Source organism: Ursus arctos, unplaced genomic scaffold (genome assembly GCF_023065955.2).
Source record: "Ursus arctos isolate Adak ecotype North America unplaced genomic scaffold, UrsArc2.0 scaffold_30, whole genome shotgun sequence".
Classification (NCBI taxonomy): domain Eukaryota; kingdom Metazoa; phylum Chordata; class Mammalia; order Carnivora; family Ursidae; genus Ursus; species Ursus arctos.
Genome location: NW_026622986.1, coordinates 20,882,528 through 20,907,347, shown reverse-complemented (window position 1 = coordinate 20,907,347; position 24,820 = coordinate 20,882,528). Strand labels below are relative to the sequence as shown.

General features: G+C 39.9%; 1 protein-coding gene across 3 annotated transcripts in view; it reads left to right on the top strand.

Annotated features, from left to right (window-relative positions):
- The window catches only part of TMEM236 (transmembrane protein 236), a 66,182-nt gene that overhangs the window by 10,397 nt on the left and 30,965 nt on the right, over window positions 1-24,820 (top strand). Inside the window, exons 2-3 of one of the 3 annotated variants that reach the window (XM_057304738.1) lie at window positions 2,159-3,914; window positions 17,642-23,087. In XM_057304738.1, the coding sequence (XP_057160721.1) occupies window positions 22,774-23,087 (314 nt within the window). In that variant the 5' untranslated portion in view covers window positions 2,159-3,914; window positions 17,642-22,773. Of the gene's footprint in view, window positions 1-2,158; window positions 3,915-17,257; window positions 23,088-24,820 lie in introns of those variants that run through there. The other 2 variants (XM_044392192.3, XM_026478995.4) reach the window with 2 other exon arrangements.

Sequence of the window (24,820 nt, the reverse complement as noted above, 5' to 3'; positions counted from 1 at the left end):
CCTGTGGGTTTCACAGTTAATACAATATTTTCATTTCCTTGATGATTCCAATAATTTGAGGGCACGTTCTATCTTAAGTCAGCTGTAGGAAGCACCAAGGTAAGCTAGTTCCCATTTTGCCCTTTCTTTTCATTCATGCATGGGGAAAATGGCAAAGGTACCAAAGAATGAAGTAAAATTAATCGAAAAAACATGCCCCTTTTTTTCTTGACATTTAAGAGTTGCAGGAGGAGAGTAAAGAAAAAGAGGCAATCTTCCCTGCTTCCCTCTCAGACTGTCTTTGAGTGAGACCAAACGTAAGCATGGAGTAGGGTTGCAAAGGAAAGGCTGGGAGGAGAGATTCTTGGAGGCCAAGAGAAGCCTTTTTTCCCTGAATGTGGTCAGTTCTTAAGGACTACAGAGATATAGCTCCCCAAAACTTTGAAAGTAAAGGAAATTAAGACTACCCCTTGTGATTCAAACAAAGAGTAATACAGAATGAACCACAGTAGAAGGATAGGGACCTTAAAGCAGAGGTTAAAAACTAGTGGCTCAGCCAAATCCAGCTAACATGTTTTATTTGGCCTGCCTTGAGTTACAGTTTTTTAAAGATACATGTTATATTAAGGCTAGGTGATTTCCCATGAAAAATACAGATTTTTTTTGCTCCTTGAAAAAAAATCATGATCTAACAACACAACGCCTATATTATTCCCACAGCTGACTATTCCATCTCGTTTGCCACCGAGCCCTCCATTTATTAAAATGTCACCCTTCCAATTGTCAAGGAGAACTAGAGCCAGATACTAGTTAATATGATAAGATTTTAGTCAGAAACTTGCAGTAGAGAAAATGACCTCAGTTTAAAACTGGACTCGATGCGGAATAAAATAAGTAGGGACTTAGAGCTAAGAAGCAGAGGACAAGGGGTGTGGGAGATCCTTAGGTGAAAAATTTCTAAGAAGATTCATCAAGGATGGGGGGATCCTTGCTGAGGGAAGGCCAAGATAATCATCTCAAGGAGGGAGAGGTGGATTCTGTCTAAACTGACTTAGCAGAATTCTTGCCAAGGCCTGGCAAGGACAGGGACCATGTCAAGGCCTAGTCGAGAAGAGGGCTTAGAGGAGCCTGACTAGAGTTTGGTCAAAGAGCATTTTGTTACCGTTTCATTTGTTTTTGCCTGACCCCTGGAGATACTTGAGGCTTTGATTCCTGCTTTAAAGAGAGTGGAGCTAAAGCTGCACTATCCAGTTGGACTTTTTTTTTTTTTTTTAAGATTTTTTATTTATTTATTCAACAGAGATAGAGACAGCCAGTGAGAGAGGGAACACAAGCAGGGGGAGTGGGAGAGGAAGAAGCAGGCTCATAGCGGAAGAGCCTGATGTGGGGCTCGATCCCCTAACACTGGGATCACGCCCTGAGCCGAAGGCAGACGCTTAACCGCTGTGCCACCCAGGCGCCCCTATCCAGTTGGACTTTTGAGTGCTTGTGATGAGGAACTAAATTTAAAATTTTTTTTTAAAGATTTTATTTATTTATTTGAAAGAGAGGGAGAGAGAGAGAGCATGAGCAGGGGGAGGCAGAGGGAGAAGCAGACCCCAGCTGAGCAGGGAGCCCGACACAGTGCTTGATTCCAGGACCCTGGAATCATGACCTGAGCTGAAGGCAGACGCTTAACTGGCCGAGCACCTGGGCGCCCCCACTAAATTTTAAATCTTAATTAATTTTAATTAAATTTAAAACGTGAAGCAACATGAAAATATTTCCACCTTTAAACATAACTTTATTGTTTCAGTAGGACTATATTTCACTGTAACCATCGGGTCACATAATGGTATTGTTGTAGTGTTTGTGTACTTTAAACTTTTTTAATGTAGCCACTAGAAAGCTTGACATTAACTATGTGTCTCGCATTCTATTCCTATTGGACAGTGCTTCTCTAAGGCTTCTAGGACCTGACTATGTAATTATCAAGAATATGTCTGATGTGATGAGGGAAATAGACTGTAGAGTGTATTCCCCCATGATCCCTTCCTGATGATCCTGCCTTTGTTTAATCCCTTCCCTTGAAGTGTGGGTAGGCCCTGTAACTTTCTAATAACCAGCAGACTATGGAAAGGTGAGGGGATGTTGCTCCTGTAATTATGTTATGTTATATGAGACTCCATCTTGCTAGCAGACTGAGTTTGGAAGAAGAGCCTTCCTGTCAAGTCTCCAGATGAGAACCCACCTCTGGGCCAACATCTTGTGTGCAGCCTTGATGAGGACCCAGATAAGCCATGCCCAGGATCCTGACCCACAGAAACTGTGAGATAATGTATATTGCCTTAAGCCACTAACTGTAGAAATTCGTTGTTCGGTAACAAAACACATAGCCTGGGAAGAGGGGGGTGGGCAGCGTAAAACAATAGAAGCCTAGCAGAGAGGGGATCTACTGGGGAGAGTGAATCTTAGCCAGTGTACTTCGAGCATCCTAGCCCTTTAAATAAGCTGTTCTCCAGGTGGTGATACATAAAGCTTGAGTTCGGGTGAGCTTACCTTCCCTTGTTTTGATTTTATGCTCACAGAAAAACACGTTAATTATTACATGCTCCCCGTGTGTAGGTCCACTTCAGGGAGAGGAAGTCCAGGTCCATCTGACTTGCGTAAGTGAATTCTGAGGGTTCGTGAGATTTGTTTAATCGGTTGAATCCAGGCCACTGGGGCATGGTAGAAATTGACCTCATCCCTCTGCTTGGAGTCCTGTTGGCTGTAGTTGTAGTTGAATGCTGTGTGAGACAGATTAAACAGTTGATCCCAGCCTCTGTCAGATTATTAGTGATCAATGGAATGGTGCATGAATTTCATGAAATTCATGAAAATTTCCCTAAGACGAAGATGGTGTAGAAATGAAGGTTGAGAGATACCTCTCCTTAGTTCTTTTGTGTTTCTACACATCTTGCAAGCAGAGGCACTGACTGCTTTTTCTAGACTATCTTCTTAAAGATGTTTGTGTAGTGAACAGCCTTGCTAAAGATAGAGATGGTATCTCTTTGGAACAAAAAGCAGGGTTGCTTAAAGCCTTGGAAGATAAACTTAGTGTCTCCCTTTGGAACAAAAATGCTGACATTTTGCCTACTACTAGCGCTGGAAATGATACAGTCCTTTGTCTCAGACCCATGGGTCTTGTGTCTTCTTTTTTCAGCATTCACGGAATGGTACAGATTAGCTCTTTAGCTTGCAAGTAAGGTAAGATCTCAGAGCCTTCAGAGGTCTTGAAACTTGTGTTGGTTAATAATAGTCAAGATTTTATTTTTTGACAGAACAGAAGTTAATCTACTCATGAATAAACTTTTTCCAGAATGGATTGGGTTACCCATATGTTTTTCTCCTCCCTGGAAAAAAAGATTTTTATTTGCTTTGTTAGATAAAATTGCTCCATGTATGTCTTAAGCATGTTGTATCAATGAGTGAGTCTTCCTAAGAGGGAAGTTATCTGAGACAGTCACATTTTCTACACTAGCTAATTGTATTAACTTTTCCTGGGCTTCAGTTATATCCTACAAATGAGAGACTCATATTTGTAAGGTCCTTTCCAACTGCAGTACTTCTAGGCAATGTAAAAAACAGCATTCCTTTAATTTTGTTTATTTGATGAGTACTTAACATTGTTCTTACTATGGGACAGGTACCATTCTTAAGTGCTTTTCAAATAATCATTTAAACAGGTGAGATAGGTAAGGAAAACGAGGTAGGGAGTTTAGTAATTTGCTCAAGGTCATCCAGCTAGAGGGTGACATCGCTGGGGTTCAAACCTAAGTAAAATTTGTACTCTTTTCCACCATGCTGTGCTGCTCCCAGCTTTTCACTGAAAAAATGATTCACTTTCTGCCCTCTGAGAACTCGCCACAGGAGAGAATGAGGCAAGTCCCTGCTCGCCAGAATCTTCACACAAAGTGAGAATTTTGTGCTCTGTGTTTGTGTGTGTGTGTATGTGTGTGTGTGTGTATGTGAATGTGTCCCACAGCAGGACTCCAAGGTAAGCATTCGTATGTAAGAATACCTCTTTAGAATGTAAAAGTGTACATGTTTAGGTTAAGTAATTGGTTCCAGGTTTTTAAATGTCTTATTTAAGGTTGTTGAAATAAACCTTTAAATGTCTTATTGAGGGTTGTTGAAATAAATCTTAGGGCTCTAATCTGGTAGTAATAAATTAGGTGAGACTTTTAGGGAACTATGCAGACAATCGGCCAAAAGGCTTACCTGTTTGATACCTAAAAGAAGATTAATAAAATGATGTATGGAAATTAAAATAGTTACACTGAATCATTTTCTTTGAAAGTTTTTAGTCAGCCCACATCTCATTTACGTATGTTAGTGAGAGGCTTGAGGATAATAATGGACTTTTTTTCATCTTTGTGTCTGTATCTGTGTTGCACCTAAGACAGTATTTTTTCGCTGTATTCACTTAAGTGTTGAGTGAATGATCAACTCAATTTTATAGGATACAAGGTGATTCTCCATATCTGTCAGGGCCCTGGCAGGAAGCAGAATTACACTCAGGGGTCCATCTGAACAGACTTGCAGGAAAGAACTACTTACTGAAGACTAAGGGAACAAACAAGGGGTGTTGAGGCACTCTCTGCTGTTGTGACTCCTAGGTCAAAAGGGGCAGCTATTATACAGTAACCGTGTGGAGCTCCGTGGGAGCAGAGGTAAGACTTACGGAGGAGGGACAGTGACAGAGCTGTGACTGGCACAGCAGGCAGGAAAGAGGGACGAGGGATAGATATCCCTTTGTCTCCTGCCACCCTCTGATCTCCTGCCAGTAATCCTCTTGGTAGCTGAACCCCGCTAGAATACTGCATGATAGGGAGTGGATCAGGGAGGGAGGGGGACAAATGGAAAATAGCCAGCGTGCTAGAAACATATCCGGATTTGTCTCTGTGCATTCAATCTGCTATAACAATACCATATACTGCATGGCTGATAAACAGCAGAAGTGTATTCCTCACAGCTTTGGAGACTGGGAAGTCCACCAACAGGGTCCTGGCAAGATTCAGTGTCTGGTAAGGACTCACTTCCTGATTCATAGAAGGCTGTCTTCTTCCTCCAAGCTCACATGGCAAGAGGAGAGGGTATGCACTTCTCTGGGGTCTCTTTTGTAAGGGTGCCAATCCTGTTCACGAGGACTCTGCTCAAATGACCTAATGACCTCTCAAAGGTCCCGCTGCCTACTACCATCAAGTTATGGCTTAGGATTTCAAGATCAATTTTAGGGGAGCACACATTCATGCTATAGCAGAATCGAAGCATGCATTGTCATTTAATGCAGTTTGATTCCTCACTTGCAAAAATAATTAAATCTTTCCTCTATCGGTTTTCATGCATATTTTATGAAAAGCCAAATGCATTCTAGTTGTTTTCCAGTTGTTTAATATTCACATTGCTAAGAATTTACATGAAGTACTGAATTTAAATCATCAGTAGGTGGTGCTGCTGAGATTGGATCCTGAAAAACATAAATCTAGACATTTAAAACTGAATATTATCTAGGATTCAGATAGGTTGTTTGGGAAAGAATCTTGCAACCCAGTCAGTTTCTGATTCATTGTTTGAATTTTCGGGGGAAGAGAATTACATACAAGGAACTTCACAGCTGTGTCTCTGGCAGCCTCATCTCATGAGACAAATATGACCAATGATTTGTTGACCCACTGAGATACCATTTTTCTGTCACCCCTCAGGAAACACAGTAGTACAGGCCTTTACTAATAGGAATAGGCCCATAAAAACCATGGAGTTGTAAATGTCTAACCTTGCATGGATTTTAAAGATGCTGAAGTCTATCACTCAAATTAGGTACTTGGTAAAATACAGATTTTCAGGCCATTTGTCTGGAGATTCTGATTTAGTTGATCTGAGGTAGGCTGGAAATCTATAATTTAACAAGTGTCCCCAGTGATCCTTATGGTCACACTAGTTTGGAAGACACTGGTATATGTAACTTCTTTTTGACCTAAATTTCCTTACATACTTGGCCTGAGACTGCACAGACATTTTAGAGTGACAGTCACCGGGGACCCTTATCAGAAAAATGTTCCTACCCAGAGCTTTACATACAATTTCAGATGCTTCAGAGACCCTTAGAGTCCATCTACATCACCTACTTTGCAAACCCTCAGAGAATCGGTTTGAAATTCCCCAGGCTAGATTTCAAGGTTTCCCGTAATCTTGGTCTATGCTACTGATTGAGCCTTCAGCCTCATCATACCCATCGTACTCAGGAGCTGTAAGGACGAGCAAATTTTTCAGTTTATATTCCTGGACACATGGAAAAATTAAAATCAAAGGAACCAGTATGCTTTTCTTAAAGCCTGTATGTGTTTGTCAAAATACAGAATATCATCTGGGGCACCTGGGTGGTGCAGTCAGTTAAGCAACCGAGTCGGCTTTGGCTCAGGTCATGATCTCAGAGTTGTGGGTTCAAGCCCTGCGTTGGGCTCCATGTTCAGCATGGAGTCTGCTTATCTTTCGCCCATGCTCCTCCACGTGCTTGTGCATGCTTGCTCGCTCTCTCTCTGAAGTAAATAAGATGTTTTTAAAAAATACAGAATGTAATTAAGGGAATGCTCTAGGTAGGTTTTATAGTTTGCAATCGGCTGTTTCTGATAAAGTAGACTGTGTTGACCTGTCAAGGTATATGTATCAATTTATTCTATTCTCAAAGACGGACCCCTTGTTTAGAGCATAATTTGGAGGTGGCAAAAGTCATTCTGGTACTACAGTGGTGAAGCATGCAGGGTCCTGGGACCGAGCCCCACATTGGGCTCCCTGCTCAGTAGGGAGTTGTCTTCTCCCTCTCCCTCTGCCCCTCCCCCCGCTCATGCTTGCTTGCACGCTGTCTCTCTGTCTTTATTAAATAAAATCTTTTAAAAAGAGAAATTATATTTGGGTCATTATCTCTGTGGTGGTGATTTAACCATTACATATTGTTTACTTCTGTATTTATTATAATTAGCTAGATGTTTACAGGAAATTGGTTTTCCAAGTTTAGGTAATACCAGAACAAACTCCTATTTTGTGGCAAGACAGTTTTTAAAAACACATGCAGACAGTTTTAAGATATAAACATCGTTCATCATATATATGAAACTTATTTCTTTGATTCCTGTTGTCTCATTTTTATCAATAGCATAAGGTTGTAAATGGAATTCAACAGATATTTGAGCACTAGTGGGACTTAACCTGTGACCAAGTGGACAGAAACAAGCATAGCAGGTCTGACTGCTGTCTTTTAAAGTCCCATTTACAAGATTGGCCCCTGGCTTGCATTTGGGAACTTGGATTTGGGGAGGGTTCCCACCATTCCCAGAATTGACAAGAGTGGCTCACTGTGCCCGAACTATTCAGACAAATGATGTGGTTTATGCTGAACACCTGCCTTCCTTTGGAAGTCTGGACTTTGGGCGTATGCCAGGCAGAGGGCATGATCAGCCCCCAATAAAAGCCCCAGGCACTAGGTCTAATGAGTTCTCCTAGTTGGCAACATTTCACACATGTCACAACTTGTTGCTAGGGGAGTTAAACTCATCCTGTGTTACCCTATTGAGAAGAGGCTCTTGGAAGCTTGTACCTGGTTTCCCCTAGACTTCACCACCCCAAGCACCTTTTCCCTTTGCTGATTTGGTTTGGAGTCCTCTTAGGGTAATAAATTATAGCCCTGAGTACAATATGCTGAACGCTGTAAGTCTTCCCTGTGAACCATCAAAACTGGGGGTGGTGGTGGGGTCCTTGAAACACAGCAAAATACCGTACCTTCCTTTAAGGAGGTCATAAATGTGTAAGGAAATAAAGCATGTGCTTTTGAAAGTACAGCACAGGGTAGAGTTTAGTAATGTGGAGATGGTGCCAATATTGCAACTGGGAAGTCAGATATGAGCATTAATCATTTTAATGCTTTGGAGCAAAAAAATTTTCCCAGCTTTATTGATGTGATAATGGGCATATAAATAATTACACAAAATAGAGACAATGTTGTGAGTTTAGATATATGTGAACAGCTGTATGTATATTACCATTACCACAATCAAGGTAATGAACATATCCATCACTGCCCTAAGTTTCCTGGTATTGTTTTGTTTTTATAGTAAGAACACTTAACATGAGATCTGTCCTCTTAAGAAATTTGTAAGTGCAAAATACCTTATTGCTGACTATTGGCATAACGTTGTACAGCAGATGTCTGGCACTTACCTTGTAGAACTGTAGCTTCTTCCCCATTGAACATGAACTTCCCATACCTCCCTTCATCCCCTGATAACCACCATCCTATTTTCTACTTCTATAATTTGACTATTTATTTATTACATTTTTCCATTTTTTAATTGAAGTTTAATTAACATGCAGTGTTATATTAGTTTAAGACGTACAACATAATGATTTAACAATTCTGTATATTACTCAGTGCTCACCACAAGTGTAGTCACCATCTGTCACTTAATGTTGCTACATTATTGGCTGTATTATCTGTGCTGTACTTTTCTGTACACTTATTTAATACTTCAGAACTAGAAGTTTGTACCTCTTAATCCCCTTTATCTATTTCACCATCCCCCACTACACTTCCCCTCTGGCAACTACGAGTTTGATCTCTGCACTTAAGAGTCTCATTTTTTGTTTGATTGTTTTTGTTTTTTTAGATTCCACATAGCAGTGAAATTACATGGTATTTGTCTTTCTCTGACTTATTTCCCTAAGCATAATGCTCTCTGGGTCTACCCACGTTGCTGCAAATGGCAAGATCTCATCTTTTTTTTATGGCTGAGTAATGTTCTATTGGGTATATATACACCACATCTTTATCAATTCATCTATTGATGGATACTTGGGTTGCTTCCATATTTTGGCTATTGTAAATAGTGCTGCAATAAACGTTTGTAAGGGAATGGTCTAGTTTCATTTTTTTACATGTCGCTGTCCAGTTTTCCCAATACCATTTGTTGAAGAGACTGTCCTTTCCCCTGTATATCTGTACCTCCACTGTGGTACCTTAATTGACCACATAAGCCTAGGCTTGTTGCTGGGTTCTCTGTTTTGTTCCATTGATTTATGTGTCTGTTTTTGTGCCAGTACCATCTTGTTTTGATTACTACACCTTTGTAATATATCTCGAAATCTGGGCTTGTGATACCTCCAGCTCTAATCTTCTTTCTCAAAATTGCTTTGACTTCTCAGAGTCTTTTGTGGCTCCATACAAATTTTTGTCTTATTGGTTCTAGGTCTGTGAAGAGATTGCATTGAATCTGTAGATTGCTTTGGGTAGTGTGGACATTTTAACAATATGAATTCTTCCAATCCACAAGCATCGAATATCTTTCCATTTGTTTATATCATCTTCAGTTTCTTTCTTCAGCGTCTGATAGTTTCGAGAGTACAGGTCTTTCATTTCCTTGGTTAAGTTTATTCCTATGTAGTTTATTTTTTAGTATAATTGTAAATTGGATTGTTTTCTTAATTTCTTTTCTGATAGTTATTATTAGGTGAATACAAACACGACAGGTTTCTGTATACTAATTTTGTATCCTGCAACTTTATTGACTTCATTTTATAAGTTTTTTGGTAGAGTCTTTAGGGTTTTCTATGTACAGTATCATGTCATCTGCAAATACCGTTTTACTTCTTCCTTACCAGTTTGGTTGCCTTTTATTTCATTTTATTATCTGATGGCTGCAGCTAGGACTTCCAGTCCTCTGTTGAATAAAGGTTCCAAGAGCAGGCAGCCTTGTCTTTTTTCCGATCTCAGAGGAAAAACTCTGTTTTTCACTATTGAGTATGATGTTAGCTGTGGGTTTTTCATATACAGCCTTCATTATGTTGCAGGATGTTGCCTCTAAACCTATTTCGTTGAGAGTTTTTATCATGAATGGATGTTGTACTTTGTCAAATGCTTTTTCTGCTTCTGTTGAGATGATCATATGACTTTTATTCTTTGCTTTATTAATGTGGTGTATCAAATTGATTGATTTGTGAATATTGAACCACGCTTGCATCCCAGGAATTAATACTACTTGGTCTTGGTGAACGATTTTTTAAAATGTATTTTTGGATTCAGTTTGCTATTATTTTGTTCAGGATTTTTGCATCTGTGTTCATCAGAAATATTGACCTGCAGTTCTCTCTCTCTCTCTCTCTTTTTTTTTTAGGAACATCTTTATCTGGTTTTGGTATCACTGTAATGCTAGCCTCATAGAATGACTTTGGAAGTTTTCGTAACTCTTCTGTTTGAGAAGAATAGGTGTTACCTCTTTTTTAAATGTTTGGTAGAATTCACCCATGAAGCCCTCTGGTCCTGGACTTTTGTTTGTTGAGAGTTTTTTGATTATTGATTGAACTTCATTGCTAGTAATCAGTTCAAATTTTCTGTTTCTTCCTGATTCAGTTTTGGAAGATTATATGTTTCTAGGAATTTATTAATTCTTTTTTTTTTTAAAGATTTTATTTATTTATTCAACAGAGATAGAGACAGCCAGCGAGAGAGGGAACACAAGCAGGGGGAGTGGGAGAGGAAGAAGCAGGCTCATAGTGGAGGAGCCTGATGTGGGGCTCGATCCCACAACGCTGGGATCACGCCCTGAGCTGAAGGCAGACCGCCTAACCGCTCTGCCACCCAGGTGCCCCGGAATTTATTAATTCTTACACATCCGATTTGTGGGCATATAACTCTTCATAATATTCTCTTACAATTCTTTGTATTTCTGTGATATGGTTGTTACTTCTCATTCATTTCTGCTTTTATTTATTTGAGTTCTCTCTCTTTATTCCTAATGAGCCTGGATAAAGGTTTATCAATTTTATCTTTTTGAAGAACTGGCTCCTGGTTTCGTTGATCTGTTTTGTTGCTTTTCTTAGTCTCTATTTCATTTACCTCTGCTCTAATCTTTGTTATTTCCTTCCTTCTACTAGCTTTGGGCTTTGTTCTTCTTTTTTAGCTCCTTTAGGTATAAGGTTAGGTTGGTTATTTGAGATTTTTCTTGTTTCTTGAGGTAGGTAGGCCTGTATTTCTATAAACTTTCCTCTCAGGACTGCTTTTGCTGTATCCCAAAGATTTTGGACCATTGTGTTTTCATTTTCATTAGTCTCTATGTATTTTTTTTTATTTCCTTTTTTATTTCTTGATTGATTCATTTCTTAGCGTGTTGTTTTGTTTTGTTTTACCTTCCATGTATTTCTGTTATTTCGATTTTTTTCTTTTACTTAATTTCCAGTTTCATACCACTGTGGTCAGAAAAGATGCTTGATATGATTTCAGTCTTCTAGAATTTATTGAGACTTTTTTTCTGACTTGACATGTGATCTATCTTGGAGATTGTTCCATGTGCACTTGAAAAGAATTTATTCTGTTGTTTTTGGCTGGGCTGTTCCATGTATATCTGTTAGGTCCATCTGGTCTAATGTGTCATTCTAAGCCCCTGTTTCCTTGTTGATTTTCTGTCTGGATAATCTATGCACTGTTGTAAGTTGGGTGTTAAGGTACCCTACTATTATTGTATTACTGCCAATTTCTCCCTTTATGTCTGTTAATAATTGTTTTATGTATTTAGGTTCTCTTCTGTTGGGTGCATAGATATTTACAATTGTTATATCCTCCTATTGGATTGTTCCCTTTATTATTACATAATGCTCCATTTTTTCTCTTTCCACAATATTTTTTTTAAAGTCTGTTTTGTCTTATGTAAGTATTGCTTCCCGTTTTTTAGGTTTTTGTTTTTGTTTTGCTCTCATTTACATGGCATCTATTTTTCCATCCCTTTCTTTTTTTTAAAAAAAAAAGGATTTTATTTATTTATTTGAGAGAGACAGAGAAAGCACAACCAGAGGGCTTGGGGCAGAGGGAGAGGGACAAGCAGACCACCCCCACCCCCGCTGAGCAGGGAGACCCTGAGATCATGACCTCAGCCAAAATCAAGAGTCAGACCTCCTTGGATTAATTTTGTTAGGATTTTTTTGTGCTTCCTGGATCTGGATATCTCTATCCTTTCCCAGATTAGGGAAATTTTCAGCTAATATTTCTTCAGAAAAGTTTTTTGCTCTCTTCGTTCTTTCTTCTCCTTCTGGGATCTCTATAATGCATTATACTTGATGATGTCACTGAGTTCCTTTAACCTAGTCTCATTTTTTGTTTTTTTTTATTATTCTTTTTGCTGTTGAGCTTGTTTGCTTTCCCTTACTCTGACTTCCAGATTGCCAGCCTGTTCTTCTGCATCCTCCAATCTGCTGTCGATGCCCTCTAGTGTATGTTTTATTTCTGTTACTGAGTTCTTCATCTCTGACTGGTTCCTTTTTGTATTTTCTCTCTCTTTGTTGAAGGTCTCACTGAGATTCTCCGCTCTTTTGTCAAGGCCAGTGAATATCTTGATGATCATCACTTTGAATTAATTATCAGGTATTGATGATCTCCATTTCATTTAGCTCTTTTGCTGTTATTTGACCTGTTCTTTCATTTGGGACATATTCCTCATTTTTTCTTACTCTCTGTTTCTGTGTATTAGGAAGGTTAGCTGCATTTCCTGGTCTTGAAAGTAGTGGCCTTGTGTAGAAGAGGTCCCTGTAGCACAGTGCCCTCTGGCCACCAGAACCAGGCATCCCAGATACGTCTCCTCTGTGGGCAGCACATTTTCTACTGTTAGGGCTGAACCTTGTTTGCTTTAGTCCAGTCGGCTGCAGTGACCCACTTTGCCTACTGAGTACACTGGGCAGGATTTGGTCCCTGCATTGTTGAGTGGCCTTTCTGAGGTCACCCTGGGCTTGTGAGTGGGTGATGTCAGCAGTCAGACTGGCTGTCCACACTGTTTGTCTGCCACAGCTCCACATGCACTGAACAGCAGGGCTCTCTCCCTGCACAGCCAGCCAAAAGTCTCACCTGCTGGAACTATGGGCACACTGGTATGTGGGGTGATCTCCCCCCTCTTTCTAGGACACTGATCAGTTTGGAGTGGCACAAGTCCCTATTGGGGTTGCTTATAGGGTGTGTCAAGGGCAGGAGCTGCTTTGGAGGGATATCTGCTAAGTGGCTGGGTTGGATAAGGCAGGACCACAGGGGAATGTGAGGGCAGGCCATGCAGTGCCAACAAGATAGCTGGAGAATGTTACACCGGTTCCCACAAATGTATGACTATCTAGGCTGGGGGTAGGGAAGAGAAATGGCACCAACCGGCACTTTTATTCTTGGAGAAGTCTCCTGAAGATCTCTTCCCCTATAGGGCATGTTCTGAAATTTGTAAATGAATCTCCTTTATGTAATACCACAGGCGCTTTTCAAACTGCTGTTTCTATGCTGTCTCAGCAGGGTTATTTATTATGTTGGCTCTTTAAGGGCAGGGACTCAGTTTCCTCTTGCTGTCTGGCTCTCTCTGGGCTAAACCCACTGGTTTTTTTAAATACCTGGACTTAAGCTTCACTGATTCTAAAAGCTCAAGAAGTTAAGCTTCACGGGTTTTCAAATTAAATGTTATGGGGATTTGTCTTCCCAGGGCAGGCCCCCAGTGCCTGGGGTGCCTGGTGTGGGGTCTGAACCTCTCCCTTCTCCTTGCCTGTAGATTCCCTTCCATTTGTGGTTGGTCTCGCCAGGGGTGTGGTTCCCAACCGTGTCTCTCCCCCTCCCACTCTTTTGCATGTGGCCTCTCTAAGATTAACTGTGTAAGTTCTATCCTGCCAGTCTTTAGGGGTTTTTTTCAGCGTCGGTTGTACGGATGTAGCTGTTATCTCTGTGTGTCCGTGAAATGAAGTGAGCTCAGGGTCCTCCGCCTCTGCCATTTTCCTCTGAACTTTCCTCTACATTTGACTGTTTTGATGCTTCATGTAAGAAGAGGATTCATTCAGTGTTTGTCCTTCTGCAATTGACTTATTTCACTTAGCATGTCTTCCAGGCCCACCCATGTGCGGCAAATAGTAGGATTTCCTCCTCCTTTTTTTTTTTTAACACTGAATAATATTCCATTGTATGCATACACCACAGTAGCTATATCCATTCATCTGTTAATGAACACCTGGGTTATTTTCACAACTTGGCTGTTGTGAGTAATGCTGCAATGAATGTGGGAGTGCAGATATCTCTTCAAGATCCTGTCACCCAGAAGTAGGATTGCCTAATCATATGGTGGTTCTAGTTTTAATATTTTGAAGAACCTCCGTAATATCTTCTGTAGTGGCTACGCCATTATACATCCCCACTAGCAGTATACAAAGGTTCCAATTTCTCCCTATCCATCATTACCAACAGTACTGTTTTGGGGCTGTGTGTGGCATAAGAGCCATCCTAACAGGTGTTGTCATGTTCCAGATTTTAGGGGAAAAGATTTTGGCTTTTTAACATTGAGTGTGATGTGAACTTTGGGCTTTTCATATATGGCTTTTATTGAGTTGAGGCAAGTTCCTTCTATACTGTTTCTTTTTTTTTTCTTGAGAGTGTCATGAAAAGGTACTGAATTTAGTCAAATAATTTTTTTTGCATTTATTTAAATGATCATGTGATTGTTTTTTGTCTTTCATTCTGTTAATGTGATGTGTCACATTGTTTGAGCCATGTACGTTCATCCATTCTTGCATCCTACGGATAAATCTCACTTGGTTATGGTATGTGGTGCTTTTTATGTGCTGTTGAGTTAGGTTTGCTAATAATTTGTTGAGGATTTTTACATCCACGTTTATCAGGTATGTTGGCTGGCAGTTTTCTTGTGGTGTTTGTTTTTTTTTTTTTGTCTGGTGCTGAGATGAGGATGATTGCTGGCCTATGAAATGCACTCAGAATTGTGCCCTTTATTTTTTGGAAGAGTTTAAGAAGGATTACTATTAATTATTTTTAAAGGTTTGATAGAGTTCACCTGTGAAGCACTCAGGTCCTGGTTTGTTTTTTTGTTTTTTTCTGGGAGGTTCTTGATTATTGATCAGTCTCAGTATTTGTTATTGATCTGTTTAGTCTTTCTGTTTCATCCTTTTTTTTTTTTTTTTTTTTTTTTTGAGAGAGAGAGAGAATGCATGCACACATGTGAGCAGGGGAAGGTGCGGAGGGAAAGGGAGAGAGAATCTTAAGCAGGCTCCATGCCCAGTGCAGAGCCTGATGCAGGCCTCAATCTCATGATCCTGAGATCATAACCTGAGCCAAAATCAAGAGTTGGACAGAACCAGCTGAGCCACCCAATGCCCCTGTCTCATCTTGAAACATTCTTAGGTTTTATGTTTCTAAAAATTTATCCATTTCTTCTAAGTTGTCCTACTTTTCATCATATAATTGTTCATAATAGTTTCTTATGATATTTTTATTTTTGTGGCATCAATGGTAATGTCTTATCCTTCATTTCTGATTTTATTTATTTGAATCTTCTCTCTTTTTTCATACTTGTTCTGGCTAAGGGCTTTTGTTTGTCTTTTAAAAACCAACTCTTAGTTTTGTTTATTTCTGTATTTTTCCATTCTTTATTTCATCTGTTTCTTCTCTGACCTTTATTATTTCCATCCTTCTACTAACTTTGGGTTTAGTTTGTTCTTCTTTTTCTAGTTACTTGAGGTATAAATTTAGGTTGTATGTTTGAGATCTTCCTTATCACTGTAAACACTTAGTACTTTTTTTGTTACATCCCTTAAGCTTTGGTATGTTGTATTTTTGTCTTCATTTGTCTCAAGATATTTTAAAATCTCCCTTTTGATCTTCATATTTGAGTATTGTATTTCTGTAGCTAGACTAATTTCTTGAGCACAGAAAATGGGCCTATTTTCTTTTTTTTGTCAGGAAGCTTTACCTGAACCTCCATGTTGCTCTCCTCCTTGCTTCTATAATGACTTGGGTACACATGTCTCATTGTGCATCTATTGAAATTACTTGTGGAAATGCCTGTCCATTCAATTAGACTGTTAAGCTTGTAAGGGCAGAGAGTGTGTCTTGGTTATCTTTGTACCCCAGCATAAGCATAATAGCTAGCATAGAGAGTCCACTCAGTTCATTTGTGAATTCATTCTGTCGCTCAGTCAACATTTATTGAGATCTTACTATGTGCCAAGTGCTCGTCTAGGCTTGAGTCTATAACAGAGACCAAAACTGGTAAAAGTTCTTGCCCTAAAGAAACGTATGTTCCAGTTGAGAGAGCAGACAATTAATATAATAAGTAAGTCAAATAAACATTACGTTGTTAAGTAATAAGAGGAAAAATAAAGGAGGGAAAAGATTAGGAAATTGAGGAGGGGCGTGTGTTGAAATTTTGGATAAGCAGTCTCACAGTTTAAGTGTCATTTATGTAAAGACCTAAAGAAAGTGAGGTAGTTGGCTCTTTGGATGTTTTGGGGTGGAGAATAGCAAGGACAAAGGCTTCATAATGGGTGAAGCCTCTATGTCTGGCATTTTTGGAGAACATCGAAGAGAACAGTGAGAGGGAGAGTAATGGGAAATTAAGTTAGACAGAAAGGTGGTTGGGGGAAGATTGTGGAAGGCCTTGAAAATTCTGGTAAAGCCTTGGGCTTTTACTCAAAACAGGATGGGAAGCCACTGGGCAGCTTTGGACAGAGAAAAGTGAACTTACTCATTAAACGTTTTTGGAAATAATTGGGCCAAATATGCATAGTACAAGAAGACATATAATTTGAATACCTTGATAGCCTAAATTTTTAAAGGAGCAATTTAGGTTAGAAGATTCCAAAACAATAATATCATTAAAATATTGACTTAAAATCTGTGATTAAAACAAAACAAATTTGCACCACCCAGTGGAGTTCAGGAACACTACATTTAGGCATACCACTTGGAAATTCTAGCTTTTATCTACATTAACCAAAATAACTGGATAGTTGTCATTTCTGTGTACTTTGCAAAGATATGGCCATGTCTACTAATATTGTTTTCAAGTTATTTTATCTTAAGTAAGAAAAATTGAAGAGCCACAAACTTATCAAGTCCTTAGCAGCGAAGATTTGGGAAATATAGATTAAATTGTTTTTGTGAACTTTGGGATGAATATACAGTAATTAATTAGGGCTGCATCTATATTTAAGTAGGATTTATTTATTTGCTTACATTTGTTTCTTTGGAATATTGAAAGGCTAACCCAGATTGTTGTAGTCTCTTAAAAAATAAAATCTGAGAATCGTACAGAATGAAGTGACTTCCTCTTTTCTTTAAAAGTCTGTTTTTAATTATTAGCTCCCATTTATATGCCACTACATGCAATTTGTGTAATGGGAAATCTTAACTCATTTTCCTTTCTTTCTTCCTTTCTTTAAAATTTTGAGATCTTGATAATTTTAATAGAAAAAATATTTCAGGGGAGCGTGATTATTTTAAAAAGTAAGGACATTCTCTAAATTTTATTTCAAGAATAGAGTCACTAAATGAATACCAGATATTAAAAGGGTTGCAAAAGTGAATATGCTATTGTCCTCGCTCTTGCAAAGTTGTTTATTTAATAGTCAAAGAGAAGCAATTGTACTTTTTTCCTATAATATAAATTGATTGTTGTCTCAGCTCTGGTAGCATAACGCTGATAAAAGGGGCGTAATCAGTTGGTGATATAATCTTACTGAATTCACTTCTTGTGATTTGTTTCATGACACCTGCATGTGAGGATCAGTATTGTATTTTGGGAATAGGCTTTGGAAATTATAAGTAATCAGTAATTAGGTCTGACCTCTTCCCCAGGCTCTCCATAGATCCAGCTTGACCTGTAGAGCAGTTTCACTGCCACCAGCTCCTGCCTTTCTGCACATCAACACCATACGACCACAGGAAACAAACCACAGATATGCCAGAACATTCCTGGCTGTCTGTACATTTTGTTTCACAGATCCTACGCTGAAAACAATGAACAAACCTTGAGATTACAAATGATCTTACTAACAATTTAAGAGACTTTGAATTTTTGACTTCCTGCCTGCAGGAAGGAAATGACAGTTGGAAGTGTGGAGAACAGGTGTTACCCCGGACAGCATGATATCTTCTGCTTACTAAAATAAAAAACACTGCATCAACATTCCTACGTGGAAGTGAGTTCTAACCACAAGACTCAGTCTTTCCACCACGGACCCAGCTCCAGAAAACCAGATCTGTTTCCTACCAGGAAGTTGTTACACCCAGGATTAAAGAGCAGAGTAAGGGGCAGAGTTCTTTGTAGCAGTTTTGGATGAATCCAAGTAAAGATTTTGGGGGTGTGAAAATGTCTCCCTCCATGTCCTTCCAGTTACTGGCAGTGCAATTGCATGGCGGACTCGTCAGGGGACTTAGAAGGGGAAAGAATCAGGATTGGCATAAACTGGTCTCAGCTGAAGGGTAGGTGATTTCAAACCCTCTCTCATCTCCGTTTGTCTTTGTCTCCAAGTTAGGGGTCTAGCATTTCCTCCCAGTAGCTTAATGTTGCCATAATGACTTTTTTTTTTTTTTTGCCAAGCTAGCTTGTTGCTCTATCGCTGGTGAAGAGACCTACCTTGCCTCCCAATCTGTTATGGAAATTTTAGACAAATACTTACTTGAGAAGAGCTGAGGATTCTGAAATAATTGAAGGTTGTGCCTTGGTCCAGACACATACCAGCCAGTCCTCTGTAGCCTCCTTTGTTAATGGTTCAAGTCCATTATGGAATATGCATTTTTGAGGGCATATGGATTAGAAAAGGTTGGGAAAGATATTGCAACACTGGGACCTAAGTCTTTGTGAATGCTTGCAAAGAAGCATGGTCTTTTCCTAACATGCATCTTGAGATGGAGGAACTGCAGTCCCCAGGGGCTTTGTTTTCTCTCTTCCCTAGAGACTTTATGGCATCGTGGCTGTGGAGGAAGGAGACCCCAGGGCTGTAATTGGGACCACACAAGGAAATTGAAGCTTGTAGGCTGAATGGACAGATGGTATTGGGACAGGTAATGCATGATTTCTCCTTCTGAAAGATCCATGTGAGAGCCAGGATGCCCTCGGAATAAAAGATGAGTTAGCGTTATCAAAGCTTGGCATGTTCCCCTTACTGCCCACCACTTCTCTTACTCTTCATCTCCATCCATTCCTTCCACAAGATCTTTCCAGGGCCTGTTATGTGATAGGCACTGCGCTGAGGTATGATGATACAAAGATGAAAGCAAGTGTTCTCTGCCTTCAGAGATCTTCCAGCTTTGTAGAGGACCCAGTGTGCAAACAGTGTAGGGAGACAAGTGCTACGGTAAAAGTGTGAATGAATCCAGAAGGATTCAGAAGGTGTTTTGACTCAAAGGAAGAAATGCTTGCTTCTGTGGAGAAGGAGAGTAAGGAAGGATTTCAGAGGGGAGAAAGCTCTTAGAGTGGGGTGTGCAGGAGGAAGGCTATGCTTTTGCCACTCTCATGTGAGATCAGAAGAAGACAATAAAATTCTGCCCACACTGCCCCGCTGGCAAGCAGCTATTCAAGGATCTCCCCATCTTCTGCTTGCCTCGTAGCTATTTCATTGCTCTTTAGTGCTGCCATTTAAGGAATAAGTGGAAGTGGAATTTATGTTGCTTTTGCTGAGAAGTTAGGGAAAACAAACTGGTGGGGGAAAGATTTAAAAAATAGAGCATAAAATTTTTATTAAGCCAGAATTGCTTTGTCTAATTGATTGTTACTAATCTGAAAGTATTTCCTAATTTTTATGCTGGTGAAATATTATAGCTATGCAAATAATAAATCAAAAGTGAAAACCCCTCCACCCCACCTCACCCATTTCCCAGGGCCAGCACTGTTAAGTTTGATGAGTATATTTCTGGATTTTTAATTTATGCTTAAATCCACAACTACGATATTTTAAAACAAAAATGAGCTTGTGCTGTTCACATTGTTATACATAGCATCTGCAACTTACTTCTCTCTCCTTACCCTCTCCTAACTCACTACATCATGAACAGTCTTAGAACTAATTTTCAAAGAAAATGTCATTATATGACACAGAGAAGATTGCTGTAGTAATATATGGATATTGCTTTGGGTCAATAGAAAAATCAGTTTGGCCAAAACTCACCTCCTTCAAGAAGCCCTCTCTGAGCAACTCTACTTTGATTTTTTAAATTCCTTTCTTCTGAATTATCCAGTAGGCTTACCTATTGTTTTTGTATAATATTTGGCCCCTGCTCATAAACATATTCCTTTCTTACACTAAAGCCCTTTTGGTTGCCAAGACCAAAGAGCCCGTTTTGTAAGAATACACATAAACTGGAACATTCAAGAACTGAGGGACTGGCATTTCTTGGTGTGCTTGCCTCTCCCTGTTGATCTCTTCCAGTCTTCTTGCTCTCTGTGTTGCCCTCTTTGCCAACTCTTCTGTTCCCTCGGCTTCCATTCGTTCACTCAGCAAATAAGCACATAAGCAACATGCCAGGGGATTCCAGCACACACAGTTTAGGTTGCTTTAATCCTGACTCCAAATCATGGCCTCCTTTAATTCCACTTACCAAATTCTCTCTGTGTTTCTTGGTTCTGAGCTGGAGCACATGGCCCAGTTTACGGAGGGACATTCTGTTCCTAACCAGAATGTAAGTCAGGAGGGCTGTGTCTCTAGCATGATCTGCTCATAGAAAGTGTTCATAAACAATGTTAACACAGGTGCTCTTTCCCTTACATGGAGGTGGGCTTGTTGTGGGTAGCGGGCAAGAATCACAACCTCCCTCCTGTTCAGAGAAAGCACAGCTAGTTATCAGAGCATTCCGTGCCGTAGAAAACTGCAGGTCGCATCACAGAAACATTGTCTTTGAAGGTAAAGGTGAAGAGAGATTAGGAACTGGAGGAAAATTATATGTGAGAAATATAAAGCGAGTACCATTTTTAAATTCCCATACATGGAAAAAAATTTAGTATTTAAAATGGAATTAAAGTCCTAGACAGAGTCCTTTTGCTTGGAGCCAGGCAGTTTTATTCAACAACTGTCTTCAAATGCCCAGGTCACAATTCCTACTAACACACAAAATTTGTAGACGAAATTATAACACAACGTAGCACTGATCCCTCTAGACAGAGGGCTAGAAGGTTAGAGTCTAATTTGTATCTAGTCTCTCTTAAATAGAAAGTTTTGTCAGGGATGATACAGAGAATCAGTGACAATTATATGATATTAGAAATAGTTGGTAACAGAAATGTGGCTCTCGTGGTTTTTCTACCCTGTCCGTTCATGTTCTTGGTACCCGTCTTCTAGGTCTCTTTGTTCATTTGAGAGGACTTCTGCTAAACATCTGCAGATTGGAAATTCAAGTTCAAATAAAATAGATAGCTTGAGGAACTGGCTGACTAATTGTGTTGCAGTGGGAGGGCAGGAGGCGGTAATCCTCAGAGCCACCACCAGAATCCTAGGTGCACCAGGGAACCAGGCAGCGCAGGGCCCCTTCTGCAAAGGGCCAGCCTGGGGAGAGAGGAACCCAGAGAAATACTGGCGTGCCTCAGGCTGCCAGCAGGCACAGGGGAAGCCATCTAAAGAAGCAAGCATGTGGAAGGGATCAGAATCAGTGCTCCCCTCATTGCTTTTTCTTCATCAGTCGCAGCCAAGTTTCTCCCTCCTCCCCAGGTGGCTCTGTGGCTCCCCCCTGACTTCTGCACCTCCAGTTTAACACGGCTCCTGTCCTCCCTCCACACCAGCATTCACTCCTCTTTCCAAATGATCAAGTAAGTGGCTCTTATGTCTGGAAAACTACTTTTTCGCTGCCACACACACACACACACACACACACACACACACACACTGCGTCACCCCACCCCACACCCAAATCCTTCACAGAATATTTACATTCTGACCCCAGCCAATTCTCGTAACATCACCTGTCCCTGCATCCTGCCATGCGACACCAGGTTCTCATAACCGCAGCCTCCTGGCTGCTTTTTTTGTGTCTGGAATGTCACCAACACCCCAAAACCTGCCATCTGTCCTCATCCTTATCTTTCCCTCCCCTTCCCACAGCCCAAAGAGGAAGTTCTCTGTGTTACCATAGCACTTAGGTTGTACTTCTGACCTCAGTGATTTTTGTTGTTCACAGGTTTGTTTTCTCTATGGACTTTGAGGTTTTTAGGGCAGAAATCGTCTGTCCACTTTCACTCCCCAGCACCTAGCAAAGGCAAAGTGCTCATTGCAGGTGCTCACAAGTAGTTTCTGAAGGAAGGATATTCATGGAGATAGTTGTTGTCTTTTAAATATTTGATATGCTTTTGGTCTAGATATAGACAGCTCTTAATATGTCAATCCTGATAACAGGTTTCCAACATATGTTGGTTTCCTCACCAGCAAAATAAAAATGTTAATCTGGGTTACATAACAATTAACGTGTAAGAACAAATAGTCCAAGTACCAGGAAGAAATTTGGTTAGGAGGTTGGCAGTGTGAATCTAAACGCCCTTCTCAAGCCCTTTGAAGAAAAGCGAGGGGTGGTCTTCCATGATGAAGACCCAGGTTTTGGGTATGTCTTTTTGCCTGGATTTGCTTAGATATAAAAATTTGGGATTGGATTCCAGCTCTTCTTCTCCTTGAATTTTAAAATTATATGATTCCAATGGTTCTACTTGACAAATGTTAAATATTTCATAATGTTTTGTGTGTGCTCAAATTGGCAATCCAAGCTACAGTGAAAGACCTGCTTTTTACCAGTGGTGCAAAACATATTCAGAAATTCATTTGACTTTGAATAATGAACATGCAAACACATTAAGTCATCATTTCCACAACTGTTCTGTTTCTTTAAGAGACCTTGCTTGTTAAGTCAGAAGATCATTGAACCATATGAGGGTCAATAAAAGAATAAAAAGTCACTGGTTAGTGATTTCAGTACAAGGAACTTGATCCTAGTTCAGTATCGGTGTCCATATGCTGCTCACAACCAAAGGGGGAGTGTTTGATCTCAGCAGCTTGCCTTTTCTCAGGATGGCGTCTGGAAGACTCATCAAGCTCCTGGTTTTTGAGCTTCTTGAATTTGCAGCTTTCTCCACCCCCACGCTCGTGATGGTAGAACAGTTTGCCGCTGCCTATCAAAGAGTCGCAGGCAACCCCGAGAAAACGCATTATTGGCTGATTGTTTCCTGTTCCATCGCGTATGTGGCTTTAGCGACTCTACTGATTTGGGTTCCCATAAAGGTTCTCTTATACAAGATGCATAGCCTTAACGAAAAAATTAAAGGATGGTAAGTAAAAGGGTTCTATAGCAGGGAATCTCTGTGATGCTTTCAAAGATACTTTCTCAGGTACCATGGGTGAGGATGTTAGCATAACACAAATGTACACAATGTATGAGCATATGGTTAGTGAGAAGCAATTGGCACCATTTCTATAAATATGTTGATATTATGGTATCTTCCTTTTAAAAAAAAAGGGGGGGGCATTTTTCCAGACTGATAGCAACACATGTATTCATAAGCTTGCAGTTAGCATGGGTCTATATCCTGAGTCCTAAATGTTGGACCTAATTCCTCTGTACACAGAACTGCATGACATTACCACAATTAATTTATAGAAATCATAATTGTAAGATTGTAACATAGAATTTTACTTTTGTGTGAAACAAAATAATGTCTGTTTTGAAATGTTTATATTGTGTTGCAGGTCTAAAGCATCATTTAACCCTTAACCAAATGAGATTTTTTTTAAATTTAACTTTTTTTTATTATGATCAGGTAGCCACTGTATCCAGCTGAGATCTTTAAGCAACTGGTTTCTTTACTTAGATTTAAAAAAATAATACTTAACTATATTAGGAAATTCTTTTTCCCTGGTATGTGTGTGGGCGGGGGACTGCTTCAATAATGATATAGAAATATTTTAAATAAATTAAGATTTAATGTGGATTCAGCAGTAACTTGAGGACTGTATTACCTGTATCAATTGAATACAAATAATCTCTGATGCTAATATATTTGCTAATATATTTTTCCTTTTAGATCTTCAGATCTGATTTTTACTCATTTGAGATTTCTTTGTTTCCTTTGCTTTAGTTAAACCTTCTTTCATACTGATCTTTTTTTAAGTTTTTTTTTTTTTTTTTTTTTTTGTCAGCAAGCGAGAGCACAAGCAGAGGGAGCGGCAGGCAGAGGGAGAGTGAGAAGCAGGCTCCCCTACTGAGCAGGGAGCATGACCCGGGACCCTGGGATCATGACCTGAGCCTAAGGCAGACGCTTAACGAGCTGAGCCACCCAGGCACCCCAATACTGATTTTTATTTTGAAGTCAAACAATATCAACACATTTGAAAAGCAAGCAGCTGGGAATTTTAGCAAGGGCAGAAATGAAAAAACCAGAGACGGCAGTCTAGTTGTATCGGAAGGGTGCATAAGAGGAGAACTGAAGTGTGGAGTTCACAAGTGTTCTCTTCCAGATGTGGCTCCATGAACCTTGCCAGGGGAATTTCAGTTCCCTGAGGGCAAAGTATTGAAGGGTTTCTGGAAATAAACCATTTGGTTGACACTGCATTTATCAGTGGGGTTTAGCGATTTTCCAAACCTTGACCCAAAGTCTCAGGATTATGACCCAAAGTCTCAGGATTACCTATGGAGCAGGTTTGGAGCTGAGCTGGGCCCTTCACTCCTCACATCACCTGGAGTTACTCTGACTGTCCAGAACTCCTGGCTGGGCTGGGAGTTTTGGGGGAAGGATGGAGTATCCAAATGACTATAGAAACAATTGGTTTACTCCAGCCCAGAAAGATACTCCTTGATTTTTTTTTTTTTTTCTTTTTACATTGACTCACATCCCTAGGACTCTAGGCTCTGAATATCATCAGGCAGCAAACCTTCCATATCATTTATCATCATCTTCATTAAGTTATAACTGCTTCTTTTACTGATCACATATGTGCTGAGAGATTTACATGTGAATTTCATTTCCTTCTATACTACCTCGTAAAGTAGGTATTTTCCTGAGTT